At 41.3% G+C, this 24,105-nt stretch overlaps 1 protein-coding gene across 2 annotated transcripts in view; it reads left to right on the forward strand.

The window, feature by feature from the left end:
• The window catches only part of PEX7 (peroxisomal biogenesis factor 7), a 67,259-nt gene that overhangs the window by 22,411 nt on the left and 20,743 nt on the right, over positions 1–24,105 (forward strand). Inside the window, exons 6-9 of one of the 2 annotated variants that reach the window (XM_075924259.1) lie at positions 6,612–6,718; positions 7,605–7,718; positions 11,384–11,439; positions 18,520–18,619. In XM_075924259.1, the coding sequence (XP_075780374.1) occupies positions 6,612–6,718; positions 7,605–7,718; positions 11,384–11,439; positions 18,520–18,619 (377 nt within the window). Of the gene's footprint in view, positions 1–6,611; positions 6,719–7,604; positions 7,719–10,224; positions 11,281–11,383; positions 11,440–18,519; positions 18,620–24,105 lie in introns of those variants that run through there. The other variant, XM_075924260.1, reaches the window with a different exon arrangement.

Genomic DNA, 24,105 nt, shown 5'->3' on the forward strand with positions numbered 1-24,105 from the left:
ATCTGAGTCTGATCTTTACAGCAATTACACATGTTGTATTGCTAGAGGAGGTTTAAACTAACCATGGTAAGATTTCACAAGTTTGACTTTTGTGTTTAAAATTGTTTTGTATTGAGTGTGTATATAGTTCAGAGGTGAAATAAAAATCCTGTAAATATGTTACTCAAAAAATTAATAGACAGGAACATTGCATTATTATTGTTCTTTGGCTTACTATGGAAAAGTGTGAGAGAACGGGATTTTAAGATTATTGTTTGTTTTTATGAGAAAATTGAGTCTCTGGTACTTACGCTTTAGTAGCTTACAGACACAAGAATAATACACCTATTTAACTGGAAGCACATGAGAATTACACTGAAGTCAGTAGGATTTCTTGATCATAAAGATTAATGAGTGTAAGCAGGGCCAGCTTTAAGAAGCGCGAGGCCTGATTCCGGGGGCGGGGCCCCGCATGCGCCGTGCGCCCGGGAAGCTGCGCATGCGCCGTGCGCCCAGGACGGAACTGTACATGCATCGTGCACCTGGGGGGAGCAGTGGGGCCCCCTTAGGCACAGGGCCCCATTCTGGGGAATTGGCCTAAAGCCGGCCCTGTGTGTGTTTTTAGAGTCCAGTTGTAACTTAAATCAGGTTACAAAACCCAAACCTCCTGTTGGTTCCTTCTGGACACTTTGCATAATTAAGATTTCACTAAATGTTTTTAGTATTTATGGGAAGCAAGAGGAATTATATGTAAGGGCCCCATTTGTTGAACTCGATGCTAATCTTTCAATTGAATCAGTGAATACTGGATTAGGCACTAAATTTTCAGTTGTAGCCTTTATATCTTTTATATGCTATATAAATTAGTAAAGAGTATGTCTACACTGCAGCTGGCTCAGGCCAGGTTGGAGGGTTCCAGTGCTCTGACCCAAGCCAGAACATTTACACCACAATTAAATAGCCCTTTAGCCCAAGCCCGTTGGCACAGTCCAGCCGGGGGCAGTGTAGACATACCCAAAGTCATCATATAAAAGAAACTGATACCCTCAGAGTGTTGTTAAATCTGCCTTCTGATATCCAAATAAAATATATGATTGTTCTACTAAATAAGTTAACCTCAAGTCAAAGAACTTGAATAAGAAGCAGAGAGATTTATAGTGAGACATATTTTTAGGTTTTTTGAATTATTTTAAATCTTTACAATGGTAGACATATAATGGAGCTTTTCGTTCAGTTCTGTAATGACATATCCATCACTATTCTGTCCAGTAAACAGAACAACTCTGCTGGTTTCTTGCTCTTAGATCTAAATGGCATTTCCTAAATACAGTAATGCATCTTAGTGCATTTTCAAAGCCGTCACTTCACTTCTTGGGTGGTTAAAGGCATTTCACCTTTATGGTCAGGATAGCAGATGGCATTGGAACCAACTGACATCTACTATGGCACTAGATGATGGAGGAAAATAGGAGATGAGGATTCTCATTTTATATTTTCAGGATCCTCAAGATTGATAGCAGAAAATAAAAGTTGATAAACTTTGTTTCACTAGGAAATAGTGTTTGCCTGAAAATTTGTGTGTCAGAAATTTTGACCAGAATTTGGGTGGAAGAGAATATTTGAACTTCCTCTTCTGCCCAGTTTCTCGACCTCTCCCCTTTGCTCCCTCTCTTCAGCTTCATCCAAGAGAGTGCTCAGATACCTTAGTTTAGTGGTTCTCAAACTTTTTAGCAACCTGAGGATCCGCACTTTGATTTAAACATTTTCTGGGACCCCTCCCCCCATGGCCTTCTGCTCAGCCCTTGTCCCACCACCTTCCCTAAGGTCAAATCCCTGCCCTACCCCTTCTCTAAAGCCCCACCCCCCACACCCTGTATCCACCATCCCTTACTTGCTTCCCCCTTCTCCCCCACATCACTCACTTTCACCAGGCTGGGGCAAGTGAGTGGGGGCAGAAAAGAGTGTGGGCTCTGGGAGGGAGTTTGGCTGCAGGGTGCAGGCTCTAGGTTGGGGCAGGGGATTAGGGTATGGGATGGGGAGCGAGCTCTGGGAGGGAATTTGTCTGCAGAATCTAGGCTGGGGTAAAGGATTGAAATGCAGGAGAAAATCTCGGGTCAGGGTTTACCTCAGGTAGCTCCCAACCAGCATATCCTTCTGGCAGTGGCTCTTAGGTAGGAAGCTCAGGAGAGCTCCACATGCGGGCCTGCCTTCAGGCACTGCCTGTAAAGCTCCCATTGGCCACAGTTCCAATGGGAGCAGTGAGTGGTATCAGCACTTGGGATGGGGAAGCATGCAGAGATCCCCTTGGCCACCCCCAGGGGATGCAGAGATGTTGCCAGTCACTTCCAGAAATGGCACAGACCCAAAGTCACCGCTCTTCCCTCCCTCCAAGCACTGGATTCACGCTTGGAGTTCTCTGATGTGAAGGAGACACTCAGAGGAAGTGGGAGGCACTAAGGGAGAGATGGGGATGGGTTTCCCAATGGGGACCACAGTTCTCCTGGAGTACCCCACTCCCCGAGATCTGTGGACCTCAGTTTGAGAAATGCTGCTTTAAAGGAATTATCACACACCATTAAGTCTCAGGAATTTAAGCCAGAAAGGAGCTGTTTCATGTCCCAATATCTGTTTCTTTTTACCTGTTAGGAAAATGCTAATCTGTATGGTTATAATGTACTTATTCCACAATTATAACAAAAAGTTAGTCCTGAGAGCTGAGGTACATTTATTCGTCTTTGGAATTTCTGGGTTTCAGTCAGCTCAGGGAAAGTGAAAATACATGTTTGTTCTTATCTAGTCTCCTTTTGTGAATGCTGAAAGCATGGAAAGGAAGGTTCACAAAAAAGTCCCTGTGCTGGATCAGTGGGTTGTTGTTGTTTTTTTCACATCTACGTTGAGGGGCACTGCCAGCTACTTGAGAATGTTTGAACAATTATGTATTTGGCTTAAGCTGGTATTGTTAGTTCCTTGGTTCTAGGGATGGTAAAATCATTTTCAATGTATTATTTTTCTTTTAAGAAAATGGGGGAGTAGACGTAAAGAAGGGGGATCCCTTGCCAAAAGAAAAAAGGAATGAATGCTACCTGAGAAATATTTTATTTCATTAAAGGTCCTAAAATTAAGTCAGTTATGTCATTGTGCAGCAAGATTTAACTAGTGTGGAATGGGCAGGAGAATGGCATATGTCTGACTTATATTTCAATTATATTATCATTTATTTACTAGCTAATACACTTGCATTTCACATATTGAAAGATGTGTAAGGTACTTCACAATACTGCTGTTATCTTGTGTAGTGATTTGTATTCAAATTGGTTACTGGATTGCCTCTCACCTGTTTGAAAATATTAACAGCCAGGAACTGTTAATTCAGTGTATGTAAATAAATTTGGTTCTAATGTAACAGTTTCTGAGCTGATAAAATAAGCTGGGAGATCAGGTGGATGTGCTGCATCTGCTCAGGGGCCCAATAAATGTGGCTGACATCGAAAGACCAGTCATGTGGAAAATGTGATTAAAGACAAGACATAAATAATGATGGCCTAATGGCTTAAAGGGCTTAATGACTCATTGTGTCCTGTGTCCAGAAGGTCTCTCTTTCTACCTGGAGAACAAAGTGGTGACTAGCACATAAAGAAGTGCCAAATGCACACATCATTAGCTTATAGCCAAATGTAAATCCATTCAGCTCAGTGACCCTTAGCCATTGCAGAGCAGTATATCTGTGCCTGGTTCTTTTGGTTCACTATAGAAGTATCCTTTACAGCGGCAACAAATTCTTATTGTCCTTTAAATTTGCCAGCAAGATGAACTAAAAAGTATCTTTTTTCCTAATAACATAACTGTGACGCTGTCCAATACCTGACAGCATTGGTAACTTGGAAGTGAGGAATCTGTTCTGCACTGGGCAAAGCCCAGAGAGACTTAGCATAATAGCTAGCCTTTTTTTTAACAGTGTATTCATTTATATATAATGAATGCAGTCATTATGTTTAATGATTAGAGTAACTACAGACTATTTTCATTACAGCTTTAGCAAGACCTGAGTGCAAGGGAAAGAAAATATTGTCTCAAGTAGTATGTGTTCTGCAAGATTCTCCCTTATTCATCTTAATGTTAGTGCCATTAATTATAGTCTTTGCTCAAGGAGTCACTTTGCAAATGCAGTGTGGAAAGTGCTTTACTCTGCAATTTGCTTTCATTGAGGGAAAAGGTTCAGAACTGCAGCTTTTTTGGTTTATTGAGTGAATCAACAAATTCAGTCTACATACTTGGTGAACTCCTGTATTTAGAACACTTCATGTATGAGTGGTGACAGCATTGTTACCCTTATATTCCATCTTATTGCAATGTCCTTGTAACAGAAGAGTGGAGTGTGGGGGTGGGCATCTGTCTGTCTTTTGTGATTTACCAGTCTGTAAATGTGAATATCTCTTACAAGAGTCTTTGAAAACATTTTTTCCCCTAACAGATCGTATACCTTAGTGGTTCCCAAACTCTGGTTTCAGAGAACTGACTAGTTACATAGTGTTGACTCCTCTCCTACTATTCAGAATCTAAGCTAACACTACAAGTTAAAATAATTAAATATGCTTCATGCACCTAATCGGTGTAGTATGTTATGATTGTAAAAGGAGAGGATACAGTCCCAAGTGAGTCAATTTCTCTGGTAATGTGGTTTACACTAGGGATATAAAATCCCAATTAATCAGTTAACTGTTAAGTTGATGTAGGAGGCTCAAGGTCCCAGCCCCACTCCCACTAGCAGAGGCAGCAGGCCCTCAGCCCTGGTCCCAAGGCTGCTGCTGCTGCTGGTAGCAGCAGACTCCTGGCCTACGTGTCAGGGCTGCTGCTGCTGGCAGTGACACAACACTCCAAGCCTTGTTCCCAGGAAGCTATGGGTGGTGGTCTGCTCCCAGGCACCGATTGACCAGTACCCAATAAGCATCATTCAGTAGGTTAACTGGTTACCTGTTTGCATCCTTACTTTACACTATGAATAGTTCTGGACACAATCCATCACACTCTCTAGCCTTCAGGTCTTTCAATCAAGAAAGGAGATGTAATAATAACAATCAGATTTTGCTTTATTTCCACCCCAGAAGTGGCTCCTCCAGGCAAAATCACCCTTGGAAAATCAAATTTAAATTCCAGGGCATTTGGGTTTACTCAGTTTCCAACAAAACCAAAGTGTGATTCAAATACTTGTGGTGATGACAGGTGAGGCAAACATAAGTTCCTGAATACATTATATATTCATATGTTTATATTATATTGCAAAGGCTGGCTTCTGTTCATAAAATTAGTGCTCTTTTTCTTTACTTCCTAGAAGTGCCTACTGCTTATTTCTAGGTATTTAATTTGCTAAAGATAAACACAAATACAGCCACACAGTATTTTGAATGTTTGTATGTTTTTACAAATGGCAATTACTAGTCAGAAAGAAAGTCTCTTAAAAATCTGTATTATCTGGCATGGAGTGACATCTTTCAAAGATGAAATAGCAGTTTGTTTTTTAAAAAAAGAAAGCCCATTATCATCTTACTATATATTTTATAAATGTCTGTCTGTCTGTCCATCTGTGAGTCTGTTTGTTCAAGAACTCCTTGTTAATGGTAAGCACTAAAACCACCAAATTTGGTATACAGCTTCTTATCATAACTTAAAGCAAGGTAAAGGTTTGGTTGTGCCAGAACAATGGGATGTGCCTGGAATTCAGTTGTTTCTCATAAAATGGAAAAGGAGGGGTCTGGTAGGAGGGACAGTTATACTATGGAATGACTATAATGGAGCAGCAAGCGACCAGGACAACTATAACCCCATTGGGCCAGAGGGGGGAGGGGTGGTGAAAGGGACAGCTTTCTACTATATATTTCAGAGTTTGTTGGTTTGTTTGTCCGTGTATCTGTCTGCCCTCCAGCAGGGAGATATGCACCCCACCCTGGCTGTGTCTGTTGCAGCAGCCATGAAGAGGCACTTCTCACCTGGCCCCAGCTGCTATGGTGAGAGAGGGCTGGGGTTGTCCTCTGTCCCCGGGGTAGCCTGCATATTGAACCCCTCATCTCCAGCCCCATTCCAGAACAAAGATTTAACTAAAAAAAAAAAACTTATTTGAATTTAGGACCTGAGCAACGCCAGGTAAGTTGTCCAGTTATATATATGAAAAATGTAAAACCTAACATGAAATGTGTCCCACAACAAATAAAATAAGCAGGACTGGAGCTACTTGATTACATAATCTTGAGTGAATCTTGCCAAATGTAGTGAGAATCCTGTGTGTCACATGTTCTCTGTAAACATACTCTTAGACCCTTTTGAAAATTATACCCCATAGCCTTTTAACAAAATCTATTCAAGTTGAGAAGACAACAGAGGGTGCTAGTGATAAAACAAAGCTAATTCTTAGGGTTGATTATCTTGTTAATTAAATGATAAAATCATAATCATTTCCTCTCAGTGTTTCAATTAATTCTATCTATAATTAGCCGTTCTTGTTTGGACTGTAAGTGATTTGTAGATGGCTGAGCAAATTGTCACTCTTTGTACTAGTAGTAGATTTGAAGCATTTCAGAGTTAAAATGGGAAAACTCCCTGCAAGCACACTTGGCTTATCAATGATTCTGTTGTTTCAGGTGATCAGACTTTAAGAATTTGGGATGTGAAGACACCAGGAGTCAAAGTGGTGATTCCAGGCCACCAGGCTGAGATCTTGAGCTGTGACTGGTGCAAGTATGACGAGGTATAATGTGTTGTGCCAAACTACAGTAAATATTCCTAAGGGAACCACTTTTCTTAAAGAGTAAAGGTCTTTTACTAGTTTGAACCTCTCTAGTCTGCCACCCTCAGAGCCTGAGTGGTGTTGAACCAGAGAATTTGCTGAACTGTGGGAGGTCAGTATTGTCTAGCATCATTACCAACGCTTCCATTGCTTACTGGACTCTTAAAAGACATTTAGGGGTAAATTAAATCTAAAGAACATTAAGAGCCAAAACTAGTAGCTTTTGAGACTGCAGAAAACTTGGCCAAACCCATGATAAGTGGACATCCAGATAATTAAAATGATGCCAGACCACTGATGTTGCCAGACCAAAAAGTACCAGACTAGAAAAGTTCAACCTGTACCACATCAGTTTCTTTTCAGCTCTACTGATGTGAGAGTAATAATCATGGTAGGCCATTCTCAGTCACTACCAAAGGCTCATGCCTCATCATTCCCAGGAATAAGTGACATAGGTAGAACTTAGTCTTTGATTATAGTGTTAGACAAACACTTGCATAGTTCACAAAATTGTTTCTAGTGTGTAAAGATTTGTAATTTCCACTTCCACTTTCCTTTTAGACTGTACACTGTGAACTGTGTTCCCTCTAATCAGTGCTTGTGCGGCCATTCAGAAAAGATTTCAAATGCCAGCCAGTTGATTAGCAGAGTGCCCATTTTCATTTCCATTGGTGGTGCACATTCATACATGCCTCAGTGCGCATAAAACAATATTCCACCAAGGGATGAAAAAGACTGGCACATGGGTGGAAAAGATTAGTGGAAACATTGACTATGAATCTCATTTTTATCATTGCAGTTTAATAGTAATCCTGTTCTAATGTGTGTGTGTGTTTTTAATAATTAGAATTTGCTGGTAACCGGCGCGGTTGACTGTAGTTTGAAAGGTTGGGATTTGAGGAACGTCCGGCAGCCAGTTTTCAACCTCTTTGGCCATACCTATGCTGTAAGGAGAGTAAAAGTAAGTTTAGTTCTTTGTCTTACACTCTTGATAGACTAATTTATATTAAGGTGTCAGTAATGCAAACAGTATACATGCATCTTAAGAATTTAATGGCTCACAGACTAGTTATTCTCAGAGCCCTTTCTCCTGGTGCGCACATACAACATTTTGACATTCAAAACAAAGTGTTGGGGTGTTGCGAGATACAGTAGCTTCAAGAGATGATCTTTTCATTAGGGCTTCACAGAATGAAAAACTTAAAGAAAGGCCAGTCAACTTAAATTCTTCATGTAGTTTCAGCTGAAAACAATATATTCCTTCATTCCTTTCTTAAATGGTGTTGTATGATTGCTGCATGCAGTTTAAAGTGGTTTCATTTTATTCTAGAGGTGGCAGAATGTATGTAGAATAAGGCTTAGAATTTACTAATTCTACATTTCAAAAGGGCAGATCCACAGATACCAACTTTATATCCATGGGTAGCCAGATCCATGAATGTGAATGCAGATATCCATGGCTCATTTTTGCAGATATGGAGGCAAATACAAATTTTATATCAAGAACTCTGCATATTTGCAGGTATCTGCTTTATATCCGTGGGTATCTGCAGATATTCATGGATTATTTTTGTGAATGTAGATATGGATGTAGATACAAATCTGCACAGGACTCTAGCTTAAGAGCCTTAGGAGTGAAAGGCAATAATAAGGAGCAGTATAGCCAACCCAAAATTAAGCTTGCAAACAAGTTTCCATTGTAAGCTAAATCCCTCCCACCCTTTCTTACCATTGGCATCAAATTGGTGGGTTAGTAATGTGGCAGAGAGAGAATCTTTCCCACTCTCCCAGTTTGAAGTGAATTTGCTCTTAATGAATGACACTCTAAAAGTAGCTTCAAGAGGTTGCCGAGTTAGTCTGTATAGGATAAACTTAAGGGGGTAGAAGTAGAAAGGGTTCAGAATTTTCAAGCCTAATTTCCTTCTCACTTTGTGCTTGGAAAAAAGTACCTAAGTTTACCAGACTCTCTTAGTTGGTCTCCAGGGGTATGTCTAGACTACATGACTCTGTCGACGGAGCCATGTAGATTAGTTTACTAGACATAGGAAAATGAAGTGGCGATTTAAATAATAATCAACAAACTCTTAAGGCTCTTTGGGAAGATTTCCCTCCTGTAGATCTCAGTAGGGTCACAGAAAAGGTAAGGACAGCTGCTGAATCCCACCCCCTTCTCAGATTTCCTAGAGCCTGAAGGACAGCTTCTTTCCCATGAGCCTTGAAAGCATGAACAGTAAGAAGAGAAGGTTTGAAGGCAACAATAGAGGGAATTCATTGTCCCCAGGATCTCACATATTATTCCATGGACCTCTTGAGCTTATCAGAGCTGATAAGCCACAGTGCAGCTACTATTTCATATTTTAATAACCTATCAAAATCTTGAGAGCTTTGTCCTAGGGTATGTCTAGACTACATGGCTCCGTCGATGAAGCCATGTAGATTAGGTTTCTAGACATAGGAAAATGAAGTGGCGATTTTAATAATCGCTGCTTCATTTACATCAAAATGGCTACCGCGCTGTGCCAATCAGCTGTTTGGCGGCACAGCGCAGTAGTCTGGACACTCCACGGTTGACAAGGGAAGCCCTTGTCAACCGCCTTGTTATGCCTCGTGGAATGAGGTTTACTGGGGCAATCGACAAGGGCTTCCCTTGTCGACCGCGGACCATCCAGACTACCGCGCTGTGCCACCAAACAACTGATCAGCACAGCGCGGCAGCCATTTGGATGTAAATGAAGCAGCGATTATTAAAATCGCCACTTCATTTTCCTATGTCTAGAAACCTAATCTACATGGCTTCATCGACGGAGCCATGTAGTCTAGACATACCCTAGGACAAAGCTCTCAAGATTTTGATAGGTTATTAAAATATGAAATAGTAGCTGCACTGTGGCTTATCAGCTCTGATAAGCTCAAGAGGTTCATGGAATAATATGTGAGATCCTGGGGACAATGAATTCCCTCTATTTTTTCCTTCAAACCTCCTCTTCTTACTGTTCATGCTTTCAAGGCTCATGGGAAAGAAGCTGTCCTTCAGGCTCTAGGAAATCTAGGAAAGGGGTGGGATTCAGCAGTTGTCCTTACCTTTTCTGTGACCCTACTGAGATCTACAGGAGGGAAATCTTCCCAAAGAGCCTTAAGAGTTTGTTGGCCCACCTCACAGGTCATAGGAGGTTCATTTAGTGCTATCTCTGTGTCTCTTTGAACTTTAGTATGTGTTTGTCCCTGATTAACTCTGTTTGAGCTTGTCAAGAAACTGTCTAGCTTATTTTGGCTTGTAGGAAGTGGGAGTTGAAGTATCCTGCTTCCCCCGCCCTTCGCCCAATGTGATTCTTATGTCTTTCAGTGAAGGATATGTGGGGAGTGAAGCACACAAAGTGGGAATCTTTATTAGATGGACTCCTCACTCTGGGGTACAGCAGAAACCAGAGAGAGCCCATCCTCTTTGCTGATTTTACATCTCTTGCCAGCTGCACTTTCCTGCCTTCCTTGTGGATGGTCAGAGAAGAGCTCCAGTCCTGTGGAGATGAAGAAGTTGATGAAGCATCCCACCCCTCATTTACTTAATAGCCACTGCAGGAAGGCAGCCAGGAGCTTGAAGTCTCTCTATAGGTCTTCCTTTGAGAATCAAGGGAGATCTGCATTGGGATTTCCCCTCCCCACCCCATGTTGGGTGACAAGGGTATGCATTTTGTCTCCTCTCCCACACATGACAAATATCTCCACACATTTTCCTTCATTCCCACGCTGGTCAATAGTACATCCAAGATCTACAGGAACAGGTCTCCTCTTGGGCAGATCTTGGGGCCATATAGATAAGGAAATTCCCCTTTCCCCCCAAAGCTTGAAAGGTAAAGTAAATTAGCAGGCACATCAGTGATTAGTATGTGTACTCCCTTTCAAGGTTTTTAGGTCTTTGTTAGAAACCTAGGAAATTCCCTGTTAAGGTGCCAAAGATGAGATGGGCAATTTTTATCCTGATGCTCTTCCCTCTTCGTTGCAGTTTTCTGGACATGTGCATCTCCACAGTCTGTGCCAGAATTTAACCTGTAGTAGGCCCTGCATTGTGGGAAAATGTATTAGGCTATTTTATGTAATTGCCAGCTTTCAAATTTCACTCCAATCTTCTTAATTAATAAAGGAATTTCAGGACAAAGTATAGCCTTGGTGCCAATGAAATCTATTTTGTATGTGCTCTGAAGTGTGATACAAATTTGGGGATGTCTCACTGTAACAGAGCTGGAAAAACCAAAATGGTGTCACAGCATTACTGAAACATTCTTTATAGACTGAGAAAGCATTTAAGATGTCAGCCGAAAGTAAAGTTTAATAGCCTGCTTTATGTTATTTCAAAGGAAATACCTATTGGAAATCCTGTCACCTCCTTAATTTATAGTAGTGCTGCTGGAAATCACTGCAGTGAAATGGAGTCCTACCAGTATAGTATAGCTGATTTCATATTGCTTAAAGCATAATTGCTAAAGCTCAGTTGTTAAAGTAAGTAGCCTCTTTTGTTGCAGTGTGTTGTGGTACTTTCTTAATCAGTCTTATCAGTTATCTTTGTTATTTGTTTCTAGGAAGTTGGTAAATATGTACCTAAGGTTAGTACTTTTTTTTTCTTTGTTGCAGTTTTCACCATTTCATGCAACTTTATTGGCCTCCTGCTCCTATGATTTCACTGTGAGGTACAGTGTATTTTATTACATGCGAGTAGGAAGAATTTGTTTTGGATTGTGTCTCATCTGTGAGAGAGAGGGTATATTTGTTATGCTAATAGAAAAATGCTCTAAAATTTCACACTTAAGTGTTTGCTCTTGTGATTATTATTCATACTTTACATTAGCTGGCTACAAACGCTTGGATTCTTCTCTATATAAAGGGTATCTCAGTGGCCATGCCCTAACAGAGGCTGCTAGTGAACATTTTCCTACGTTTTTATTCTGAACTAGCCAATTAGCCTGTCATAAGACAGGATTTTCAGGTCTCTCCTCCACGTTGGTCTTCTCTCCTGAGCCTCCTGTCTCTCGTTCCGTCTCTCTCTTCTCTCCTCCTCCTACTTCCTCCCTCCCCCCAGCTCTCCTCCGCCTCCTGCCTCTCTCTCTGTCTCTCTCTTTCACTTCTCCTCCCCCTTCCACTCAGGAGACCATGGAGCCCAAATGACCATTTGGACTCCGCACTCCCCATGATGGAGGGCGGGGCAATGATGTTCACGGCCAGGGGGCGGTGATGTGCGGCGTGACAGCGGCTCCAGGCCCTGCCCCCTGGCCGTGAACATCATTGCATCGCCCCCTTCACCTCCCGCCGTGGCTCTCAGCTGACTTCTGTGCCGCTCAGCCAGGCCGCCGCGTGGGAGCAAGCGGCCGTTTGGGCCCCGCACTCCCCATGCAGCACGGGCCGACCAGACGGAACAGTCAGCATTTCAGCAACAGCGCCGCCCAGAGGGAACAGCCAGAATTTCGGTGTTACAGACTCTCAGACACTGGGCTACTATATTTCTGAATGGGATTTTGTCTAGTTGTGATGTGGATTTTTTTTTACTAAGAAGGTAGTAGTATCCATGTCATTGAATGTATTTGGGTAACTTATCATACCTTTTTGAGATCTATTTGTATTTAAAACTGTTGTGAAGGAAATGTCTGTGTTTGTTTGTCTGGATGCTCCCTCTTGCACGCCCTTTTTCAGTACATGTTTGAAAAATATTAATACATCCCAGGCCATTGGATAGCTTGATATTTTTAGTTTTTAACCTATCGAGTTGTACAGTACAGTAGAACTTCAGTGACTATAACTTGGCTAAATCCGTAAAACTGATGATGGTAGTAAGAGTTTACACAAGGACTGTAGAGAGGTGTCTTATTGTTAAGACTTCACTCTTTATAAGGTATATTAATTTATTTTTCTATACTATCACATACCTCACTACATGCTTATGTTTACCATTCAAGAGTGCATTTTGTGGCATAATTAATTTTTATGCTATAAAGTACATCAAAGACGTTACATTTGATCAATAGGCCTAAACCTCTTTACCCCTCCTTCATACACCCTCCTCCCACAAATGGGCGCTGTGTACACTGCACCCCTTTTCCGGAAAAGGGATGCAGATTAGACACATCGGAATAGCAGAATCCGCGGGGGATTTAAATATCCCCCGCGGCATTTGCATTTACATGGCTGCCGCTTTTTTCCGGCTTGGGGATAAGCCGGAGAAAAGCGCCAGTCTAGATGTGATTCTCCGGAAAATAAGCCCTTTTCTGGAGGATCTCTTATTTGAAAGTAGGAAATAAGAGATCCTCCAGAAAAGGGCTTATTTTCCGGAGAATCACATCTAGACTGGCGCTTTTCTCCGGCTTATCCCCAAGCCGGAAAAAAGCGGCAGCCATGTAAATGCAAATGCCACGGGGGATATTTAAATCCCCCGCGGATTTTGCTATGCCGATGTGTCTAATCTGCATCCCTTTTCCGGAAAAGGGGTGCAATGTAGACACAGCCATGATGTGTTAGAAAACTCTTCTAATTTTCCAAATCCCAGATTTTCCAAAATCATTCAACATTTAAGTGATTCTTTAATTCAGATTGCAGGTTCTTTGTGTTATTTATTTTAATTGTAATCTAGTGCCAGAAGTCAGGTATTCATCAGGACAGTCTGGTATCTTCGCCTCCTGTCTGGTAAAAAATTCAGAGAATACCGGACACCTAAAATGTCCAGTATTTTCTGATTTTTTCCCCCAGCCAGGATGCGAAAATGCCAGGCACCTGGCAACCCTACAGACACCCAGTGCCCGGCCCCCCTCCCCTCTCCTGAGACTCCTTCCCCCCCCTCCCCCCCAGCTCCCAACGACCCCACCCCCTCGACATACAAACATTCAAAATACTTTGTGGCTGTATTTGTGTTTATCTTTAGCAAATTAAATACCTAGAAATAAGCACTAGGCACTTCTAGGAAGTAAAGGAAAAAGAGCACTAATTTTATGAACAGAAGCCAGCCTTTGCAATATAATATAAACATATGAATATATAATTTATTCTCCTGTACTTGAAATTAGGTAGTTTCTTGTAGAATGCTTTGAAGTGCCGCACTCTGCTTGGAGGGCAGGAGGCAGGGGCAGAGCGGAGAAGGCTTTAGGTGCTCCCCCGCCCCCAGGCTCTAATTGGCTTGGGGGCGAGGGAGAAGCAGGGCCTCCGCGGGTTGGATCCACCCGCTTGGAGGGCTGGATCTGGCCTGCGGAAGCCCTTTTGCCCACCCTTGCCATAGAATATCTGATCCAATGCTGGTGTTCACACTTATTTTTTAACACACATTCTTTATTCTCACACACAAAGCAGAAATGATTTCTTTGGTACACAGACACAATATGAATATTTAAGCAGGACCATTACATTACATTTGAAAGAAAACAATCATCATACCCTTTTACTTATTTCACAATACTAGTTTTAAAACTTAAAACAGAAACCATAAGAATCTATTTCTGCCTTGGAATTGACTTCAGGGGAGCGCCTGAAGCCTTCTCCACTCTGCCTCTGCCCTCCGAGCAGAGTGCAGCACTTCAAAGCATTCTACATGAAACTACATCATTTCAAGTACAGGAGAATGGTTTTGCTGCAAGGTTTATACATATATACTGGACTTCCATGGTACCTGGAACACTTAAGCCACGTGATGCAACTCAAAATTCTGGCTGGTGCACCTTTACCAATGATAAAGTAGAGGTCCTTTTTGTTTTCAGAAAGGCTGGCTGGCAGAGTACACTGAGGTACATTACATTAGATAGAGCTACATTTTAACTACATGGCTATAACAATGGGGCAGTGTAATACAGTAAGCCTCTTAGCTACTGTATACACCTATATCAAAACAGTCTCAAGGTAGGGAGAGGAGAGAGAATTAAAAAAATGTAGGGCAGTCATCTTAAAATATTCAAAGTAAAAAATCAATATATTAAGTAAAAACTTAATACTGTATATGGATACACCAACCTGTTAGAACAATGGAACATGGTGGCCTTTGTAAAGCTTATTAATCTTTGAGTTGCTTCCGGGGAGGGTGACGGACAGCTGTGTTGACACTCTGTCGATGATGGAGCTCCCAATGTGGACATGATCTTTCGACATAGGGAGCAAGTATGACCATCCTCTGGTGATTTTTGTTTTGTCAACTTTTGGGTGTTGACACAAGTTTTGTTGACAAAGCTTGTAGTGTAGACAAGGCCTTAGACTTTAAATCCAGAAGGGATCATCATGAGCATCTAGTCTGACCTCCAGCACATTGCAGGCCACAGAACCTTGCCTACCCACTCCTGTAATAGAGCCATAACCTCTGGCTGAGATACTGAGTCCTCAAATCATGATTTAAAGACTTCAGGTTACAGAGAATCCAACATTTACACTAGTTTAAACCCACAAGTGACCCATGCAGCAGAAGATGGCAAAGAATAAAAGCAGCGTATCTGCCAATCTGACCTGGGGAAAAATTCATTCTGAACCCTAAATATGATGATCTGTTGGACTTTAAGCATTTTATCAAGACTCAATAGCCAGACACCAGTAAAGAATTACATGTGAGTAGCTCAGAGCCTTCTCTGTCTAGTATATCATTACTAGACATTGGGGAATATTTGCTACTAACAATTGCATATCAGCTGTATACCATTAAAGACTGTCTTATCATAAGATACTTTCCATAAATGTTACCAATCTCAATCTTGAAGCCAGTTAGGTTTTTTCCCCCTCGCCACTCCCCTTGAAAGAGTGTTCCAGAATATAAAGCACTTTAAGATAGTCGTGCAATACATTTATATAAATGAAATGAAATCTGCTAATGATCTCCTCTTAAAGTCAATCAGTGCAGAAGTTCTCAATACTTCTCAAGTTAAAATTTCTAATGTGCTCCAGGCCACTTTATTTGTAGTAGTATTGGCTTACCTTGAAACAGTTTGCAGAGATGATGTACACAGTAAAAGAGCTTTCAGTAGGATATATTTAATCCTTTGCAGCAGAGGCATATATCCATAAATACTCTCTTAAAGCTGGCCCTTTACCAGCTTAATACCTTTTATAATTTATCAAGCCTCTAGTTAGGTGCTGATGTGCAGTGTCTGTGCCCAAAGTCTTGGGGTGGAGGCTGTTGTGAAATGATGCCAAAAAACCCATAAAATACGTATTCTGGTTAAAGCTGCAGCTGACATTTTAAAGATGAATTTTGATGAAACAACAGTTTATAAATGGGTTCATTTCAGTGAATCCTGGAAAATTTCCTACAGGACAGTGTATGGTTTCTGGTATTTTAAAACCTCAAAATGTGATGAAATTTTAATTAATGCTGACTTTTTCTAACACCTCTCAGAAGGAAGCTGTGGGACCAGATGAAAGTTGAATTTTGATGTAGCGTGGATTAGAGATGAGCAAGAATCAAACTCCTCCAGCCAAATACTCAAAACATTAATGAGGCTCAGATGTAAATCTGATTTTTGTAGCTAGTTTTGTCTAAACCTAATTTGAAAACATCAACTAGTCCTGTGGCACCTTAGGCAATGTCTACACAGCAGCATTATTTTGGAATAAATGATGTTATTCCAAAATAACAAAGAGCGTGTCTACACAGCAAGCCATTATTTCAAAATAATGTTGAGCTGGAGGACTTCTTACTCCGATTCCTGTAACCCTCATTTCACAAGAGTGAAAGAAGAGTGTTCTTCCTTCGACTTCCTGCTGTGTAAACAGTGGCAAAAGTCAAATTAAGCTATTTCGACTTCAGTATGCAATTGACATAGCTGAAGTTGTGTAGCTTAATTCGACATTTGCCCTGCTTTGTAGACGTGCCCTTAGAAACTAATAAATATATATATACATACACATTGTATCGTGAGTTTTCGTAGACAAAACCTACTTCTTCAGATGAGCTTGGAGCAAAGGCATTTACCTGACTTTTGACATCATTTTCACATCAAACACATGGTACACATCCAGCCTGCTTAATTAACAAGGGTTCTACAATAGTCAGGTAATGTTTTTTGCTGTTACATATACCTTGGAGTCTGTAATTTCTATTCCTACTCATCTGATGAAGTGGGTTTTACCCAGAAAAGGTGATGAACCTATATATGTGTTAGTCTCTAAGGTGCCACAGGACTACTCATTGTTTTTAAAGTTACAGACTAAAACAGCTGCTCCTCTGAGACATTTTGTAATATATAATACTAACTAGGCAGTCTTGTTATACTTTAAAGAGTACACAGCTCAGTTTTTGTTTTTATTTCTTTCCACATAAAATCTACAGTTCTCTGTCAATCTTAAATTTGAACTAAATTTAAGGAGACTGCAAAGTCAATACAATAAGGAAACCACCACCAGTTTTTAAAAACTACAAGACTTGTTTCCATATCTGTTTGAACAGACAAATTTAAGAGTGAAATTTGTTCATTTTGTGCTTAGATGTTCTTTTGTTTCTATTTTCCTGTAAAATGAGCTGTTTATATTGCCTCTATGGTACTAGGAAGATGTAAAGAGGGTTGTTGCTATGGCTTAGCCATTGTGTCGATCTCACTTTACTCATTTATTAAGGAAATAACACAGACAGGTTAAACAAACTAATTCTGTTGGCTCCAATGTTTGCCGTTTACCTGAACTGATCTGCTGAACCTACAGTCCTTTCTGTGTAACTAGCCCTAATGATTATTTTTCTCTTTCATTATTATCAGATCGACTGGGGGAAAAGAACAGAGGTGTGGGTATCCATATTATACAAAAAACAAAAGAATTATCTCTGACTGCTATGAGACACTGCAATATGTATAGAGACTGGTTCTTGCTGCCAAACCATGATAGCCCAAGAAAACCTGCAGTTCCTGAGTTTTGCTATACATTTTTTCCCAACAGACAATACCACAGAATCAAAGAAATTTAAGACACTTTCTTATTACTGTGTCCTCATTATAATTTAGAGTCCTGCTCCATTTAGTCATCTGAAAAAGTCATTAACATGCTGAATGCATTTTTCCAGATCGCAGGTGGTAATATTTGTGGTAACACATTAGATGCTATTTTCCCCCTCTTCCTTTCCTATATTTTTCCTATTATTATTATTACTTTTTACTGCTTATACCCAGTATGATTTATACTCTGTATTAGGGAGTGACTGGGATTAAAATTGTAGAAATAGAAGAGTTTAGAATTACATTTTTTCAAGTCTTAGAAGAATGAATTATCGCAAAATTAAAATTGAGTCAAATCATTCCCTTTAGCATATAAATCAATTAGAAAAATGTAATGGCATATTGTATTATATAGAAATCTGCTCCCAAATAAATCTGGGGTCAGAAACTATCAATATTTATAACCCATTTGTAATTTTCAGTAAACAGACAGCCACATCAGACTATGCAAAAAAGAAAACAAAGTATTGAGTTGCCATGAAGTATGTGTCATAGATTTAACTTGGCAGATATTAAGAAGAATTGGATATTAATAAAGAAGGCCAGCCTACCATTTTTTTTACAGATTATCTATAGGGCAGATCATTGGTGCCAGCTCTGTTATCTCAGTTTCTGTAATGAGATAAAGGATATGGTTTTCCTTAATTAAATTCTTATTTATGTAGATCAGTACAGAGTTTTTCAGAAATGGGATTAATTATATTCCTAAAGTGGGTGAGCGTGCTTTTTAAAAGGTTCTGGTATCATCAGGCATATCAGTGCCCTGCATTATATTTTTTAAAATGTCCTTTCAGATACCATCATTATTTGTTTTTTTGTTTCTTTCTGTAGATTCTGGGATTTTTCCAAGCCTAATCCCTTGCTAGAGACTGTGGAGCATCATACAGAATTTACATGTGGACTAGATTTAAGCCTTCACAACCCTGGTCAGGTAACAGATAAGATTTTATGTTTCACTTGTCTGCTACAGCCAGTACAATCACAGTTAAATTGCAGACGCCATCATGAGCAGCAGCCATCAGTTTGTAGAATGCCTCAGGCGAAAGGTCTGGCTGAATGCAGGTTAAAATAAAACACATGTTGTTCCTTTTTATTTGAGAAACAATTAATTTTCTGTAGATGGGGGTCTGGGAAGAAGTTGCAAAAGCAAACGGAGTTGAAACCTATTTTGATTGCAGGTAGAAACGAAAATTACTTTGATTTGGGAACAAGAATAGTAGAGAAGGTCCCAAGGTGCCAAGTTCAGATGTAGAATTCAGTTCTGGTTAGAGATGGGCCAACCATTAAGTATGGATCCAGTACTAGAACTGAACTTCTCTGAAGTTCAGGAATGCTTGGATGTTGCCTTTGGCTCTATGCCTACCTCTATAGGACACCAAATACATTCATATTTAGGATTTCTGCAATAAAATAAAATCTGGATGAGATTTGGTAAATCGAGGCTAATAATTTGACTATTGATTGTCCTCGAATTTCTTGACACATCTATATCTGTGTTTGTTGCTGCATTTCTATAATTTAAGAATGTGGGTTTTTTAAACAAAATTTTGGAGCTTCTAGCACTTACTACATAATGTGATATTACTATGCATATTACATCATGTGATATTAATCTGTGCACATGCCATGCAACATTCCAATCTGTATTCCATTTTAATGCAGACTAAAGTAAATACTTTAGGTGTTAAGTATCACTGATTTATGAAAAAATGAAATCCTAATTAGGCAGTACAAGTAAAAACCTCACTAAATTTGCACTACTGGTTGGAAGATGTAATGTTGAACTTACAGACATTAATGAGTAAGATCTCAATTCAGGAAGGTGCTGAACTTTGAGCTCATGAGTGGCCCCAATTGAGCACAGAAAAATGGGCATACTGGCTCAGACCAATGGACCATCTGCTCAGTGCCCTGTCTCCAGTTGTGGCCAGTACCAGAGCTATACAGAGATGTAAACAGAGCAGGGCAATTTGGAGAACTACACCCTTGTGTTTCCCTCTTTGTACCCGGTAGTCAGAGCTTTAGTGCCACCTCAGCCACGAGGTTATATACCTGTTTTTCTTAGCTAATAGCCATTTTTTAAAACCCAGTTATGATTTTGGCCATCACAGTGTCCTGTGACAATGAATTTCACAGGTTGACTGCATTGTGTGAAAAAATACTTCAACTTGTTTGTCTTTGGTGTCTATTAATTTCATTGGGTGACCATGTTTTTATATTGTGTGTGAGAGAGAATTGTTATTTGATAGTTACTTTTTCCACACCATTCATAATTTTATAGATCTGTATCATATCCCCCCTTTTTGTCTCCTTTCTAATCTAAAAAATCCTAATCATTTTAGTCCCTCTTCATATAGAAGCCATTTCGTATTTTTGATCATCTTTCTTGCCCGCCCTGGACCTTTTCCAATTCCACTATATCCTTTCTGAGATGGGGTGGCCAGAACTGGACACAGTTTTCAAGATGTGGGTGCACTATGGATTTATAAAGTGGTATGCTTAAATACCTTTTCTGAATCAGGCTTGTAATGAACTAAAATAATGGTAAAAATGAGAGTGCTATATCACAATGTTCATGATTCCAACCCAGCTTCCCATTGAAATCAATGAGATTTTTGCCACTGATTTTTTAAGAATGTGGGCAGGAGCAGGCCTTCAGATTTATTTATTTATTTTATAATTGTAATTTAATAATTACATTGAAGCCATAAGTATGGGTGGCAGAACTGGACCCAAATCATCAGGGCCGTCCTTAGGCATACACAAAATATGCAGCTGCTTAGGGCCATCACTGGGGGAATAGGACAGCAAAGTGCAGGCAGTTCTGGGTCCGGCAGCCAGCCCCAGTCCCTCTGGCTCACAGTTTCTGGAAGGCGGGAACCTCGACAGGACAGGGGGCATGGGATAGGTGTGGGTCTGGCAATGGCGCACCAGGTGGCAGCCAGGACTCCAGGCATGGAGCTAGCAGCTAGGACCCTGGGAGTTGGGGTGGTGCCGGAGCCCTGGGGTGCAGTTAGGACTCCAGGCCTGGAGCTGATGGCAAAGCCCCAGATAGCAGCTGTAAAATGTGAGGGTGCTACAGCACCCCTAGTTCCTGTTCCTATGATGCTTTGTCCTGTTCCTGCCACTGCAGCCTTGTGTTCAGGCCCCCACACTGTAGAGTAGCCACTCCTCCGTTTCTTCCCGACTTCATATAGAGAACCATAAACCATAAGAATAGTGATAGAAATGTAGCCGTGTTAGTCTGGGGTAGCTGAAGCAAAATGCAGGACAATGTAGCACTTTAAAGACTAACAAGATGGTTTATTAGATGATGAGCTTTCGTGGGCCAGACCCACTTCCTCAGATCAAATAGTGGAAGAAAATAGTCACAACCATATATACCAAAGGATACAATTAAAAAAATGAACACATATGAAAAGGACAAATCACATTTCAGAACAGGAGCGGGATGCGGGGGGGGGGGGAAGGAAGGAAGGTAAGTGTCTGTGAATTGATGATATTAGAGGTGGGGAGAGTGGGATGTCTGTGAGCTAATGGTATTAGAGGTGATAATTGGGGAAGCTATCTTGGTAATGGGTAAGATAGTTTGAGCATTTGTTTATTCCTTCCCGGAGACAGACCCATAGTCTCCTATAGACAACCACCTAACCTCAAGATGATTCTTACCAACAACCACAGGACATACCACACTAATACCAACCCTGGTACCTTCCCTTGCAACAAACCCCATTGCCAGCTTTGTCCACATATTCATTCCGCTGATACCATTATTGGACCTAACCAAGTGAGTTATAAGATCAAGAACACATATTCCTGCGCATCCAGAAATATAATTTATGCTGTCATGTGCCGAAAGTGTCCGTCTGCTATGTACATTGGACAAACATCTCAGACACTTCGCCAAAGGATTAATGCCCACAAAACAGATATCAAACAAGATCACAAAGAAAAAACAGTTTCTTGCCATTTTAACCAGAAAGGACACTCTCTCAATGACTTAACCACCTGCATTCTGCTACAAAGACCTTTTACATCTGCACTTGAAAGGGATCCTCTGAACTGTCATTCATGTTAAAATTCGACACTCTCCGGGAAGGAATGAACAAATGCTCAAACTATCTTACCCATTACCAAGATAGCTTCCCCAATTATCACCTCTAATACCATTAGCTCACAGACATCCCACTCTCCCCACCTCTAATATCATCAATTCACAGACACTTACCTTCCTTCCTTCCCCCCCCCTGCATTCCCCTCCTGTTCTGAAATGTGATTTGTCCTTTTCATATGTGTTCATTTTTTTAATTGTATCCTTTGGTATATATGGTTGTGACTATTTTCTTCCACTATTTGATCTGAGGAAGTGGGTCTGGCCCACGAAAGCTCATCATCTAATAAACCATCTTGTTAGTCTTTAAAGTGCTACATTGTCCTGCATTTTGCTTCATAAACCATAAGGATGGCCCTGCAAATCATCAGTCAGTATATAGCATATGCAACTATATCTAGTAATGTTAGACTTTGGTTCCTCCACCTGCCACCCCTGTTGGGTCAATCTTGTCAAATTCTGGAACTTTTCTAAAATAAATATAAACTTTCAACTTTGACAACAAGATATATAATAGTATAGCACCTAGAGCTAAGTAAACTCACCCTTTGGCAGTGGATAATATATGCATATAGCTATTTTTCACTTAACTGCTCCTGAGTTTGTGCAACAGAAAAAGAGAAGTAATGGCTTACAAATTTCTCTGTACAGGTTACTCATATGCTTTGTATATGTTTGGTTTTAATCTATTGTGTGACATTCAGATATCATATCCATGAGTGCTGTAAAAATACTGAAAGAAATATGTATAATGACATTAAAATATGACTAAGTAGTAATAGAAATAAATATTTGAAATGATCACATATACTAATCTCAGAGGCTTTCAGTTTGAATGTCTGGTGCCTTTCCGTTCGCTTTGAATCTTTTTTTGATAAGGATTTAGAATGTGTGTCTAAGATCAATACTATTAGTACAGTTGTAATCTAAGCCAATAGAGTGGGTGAGCTGTAGTGCAAATTGTATGAATCAGTTTGCTTTTGTCAGAAACACTAAGGATACAGGGTTTATTTAACCAGACATGATTGGACTTTTTTCCCCACGGTTATATTTAGATATCTCTCAATACTGAAATAATGGAAACCTGATTCTGATTACTGTACAGCTAAGGCAGGTACAGCAAGTTGCCTACCATGCACAAATCAAATCAATATGGGTATTCTGATATACAGGAAGTCCCCGGGTTACATTAATCCGACTTACGTTGGATCCCTAGTTACGAACGGGGGGGGGGGTGCCCGGAGGCTGCAGTCCGGCGCAGGGCCGGGTGTTTAATGGCGGAGGCGGATTCCCCTTTAAATCTCCCCGCCTGCTCCCCATCCCTAGGTCTCCCTCTTACCACAATGCACCCGGCGAATCGGAGACGCCTGGGGCAGAGCAGCTGGAGTGCTTCCGGGTTGGTCCCGCAGCGCCGCTCCTCGGCGTTACTGGACCAACCCGGCAGCACCCCACCTGCTCTGCCCCAGGTGTCCTGATACAGCCACTGCTGAAACTGACCAGCGGCTGATTCTAGGAAGCCCGGGGCAGAGCAGCTCTTCCGTGGTGAGAAAAGCCGCTCCGCATCTCCCTGGTCTGCTGGGGGGGGGGGGGGGCACTAGCTCCGCGTCTCCCTGGTCTGCTGGGGGGAAGCGCCCCCCGTGCCGCCGGAGGCAGCGACAGTGGGGGAGGCACCCCGCACTAGCTACGCCCCGGCAGCGGCATTTCCATTCAGGCTGCGCTGAGGGAGCCCGGCGCGCCAGGTGCATTGTGGGACTGGGCTGGGAGTCCCGTTCGCGGGAGGAGGCGGAGGAGGGAGGGCGAGGAGCGAGCCGGTAAAAGGGAGACCTGGGGGGGGGACAGGCGGGGAGATTTAAAGGGGAATCCGCCTCCGCTGTTAAACACCCGGCCCTGCACCGGGCTGGGCCTCCGGGCGCTGCAGCGGCCGGTTGGGGCGCATGGGGCACGCTTGTCCTCAGCCCCAGAGACCGGCCGCGGGAGGGACGGGGGAAGGGGATGCGAAGCGCTGCCGGGGCCGCTTTAAAAATCTCCCCGCGCCGAGGCCAGCTTACATCCAAATTCAACTTAGCATACCAGTTCCGACTTACATACAAATTCAACTTAAGAACAAACCTACAGTCCCAATTTTGTACGTTACCCGGGGACTTCCTGTATAATAAACATTATTTCTCCCAATATCCAAAATATTGTAGACCAAACAGTGGTCTGTTATTACCCTGTAAAGATGCATGGGTTATTTGACTTCAGATAACTTTTTTTATCATAGTAGGGGAAGCTCATTGGTAATAGGGAGAAATATACAAGATGAA

The sequence above is a fragment of the Pelodiscus sinensis genome, chromosome 3 (genome assembly GCF_049634645.1).
Source record: "Pelodiscus sinensis isolate JC-2024 chromosome 3, ASM4963464v1, whole genome shotgun sequence".
Taxonomy (NCBI): Eukaryota; Metazoa; Chordata; order Testudines; family Trionychidae; genus Pelodiscus; species Pelodiscus sinensis.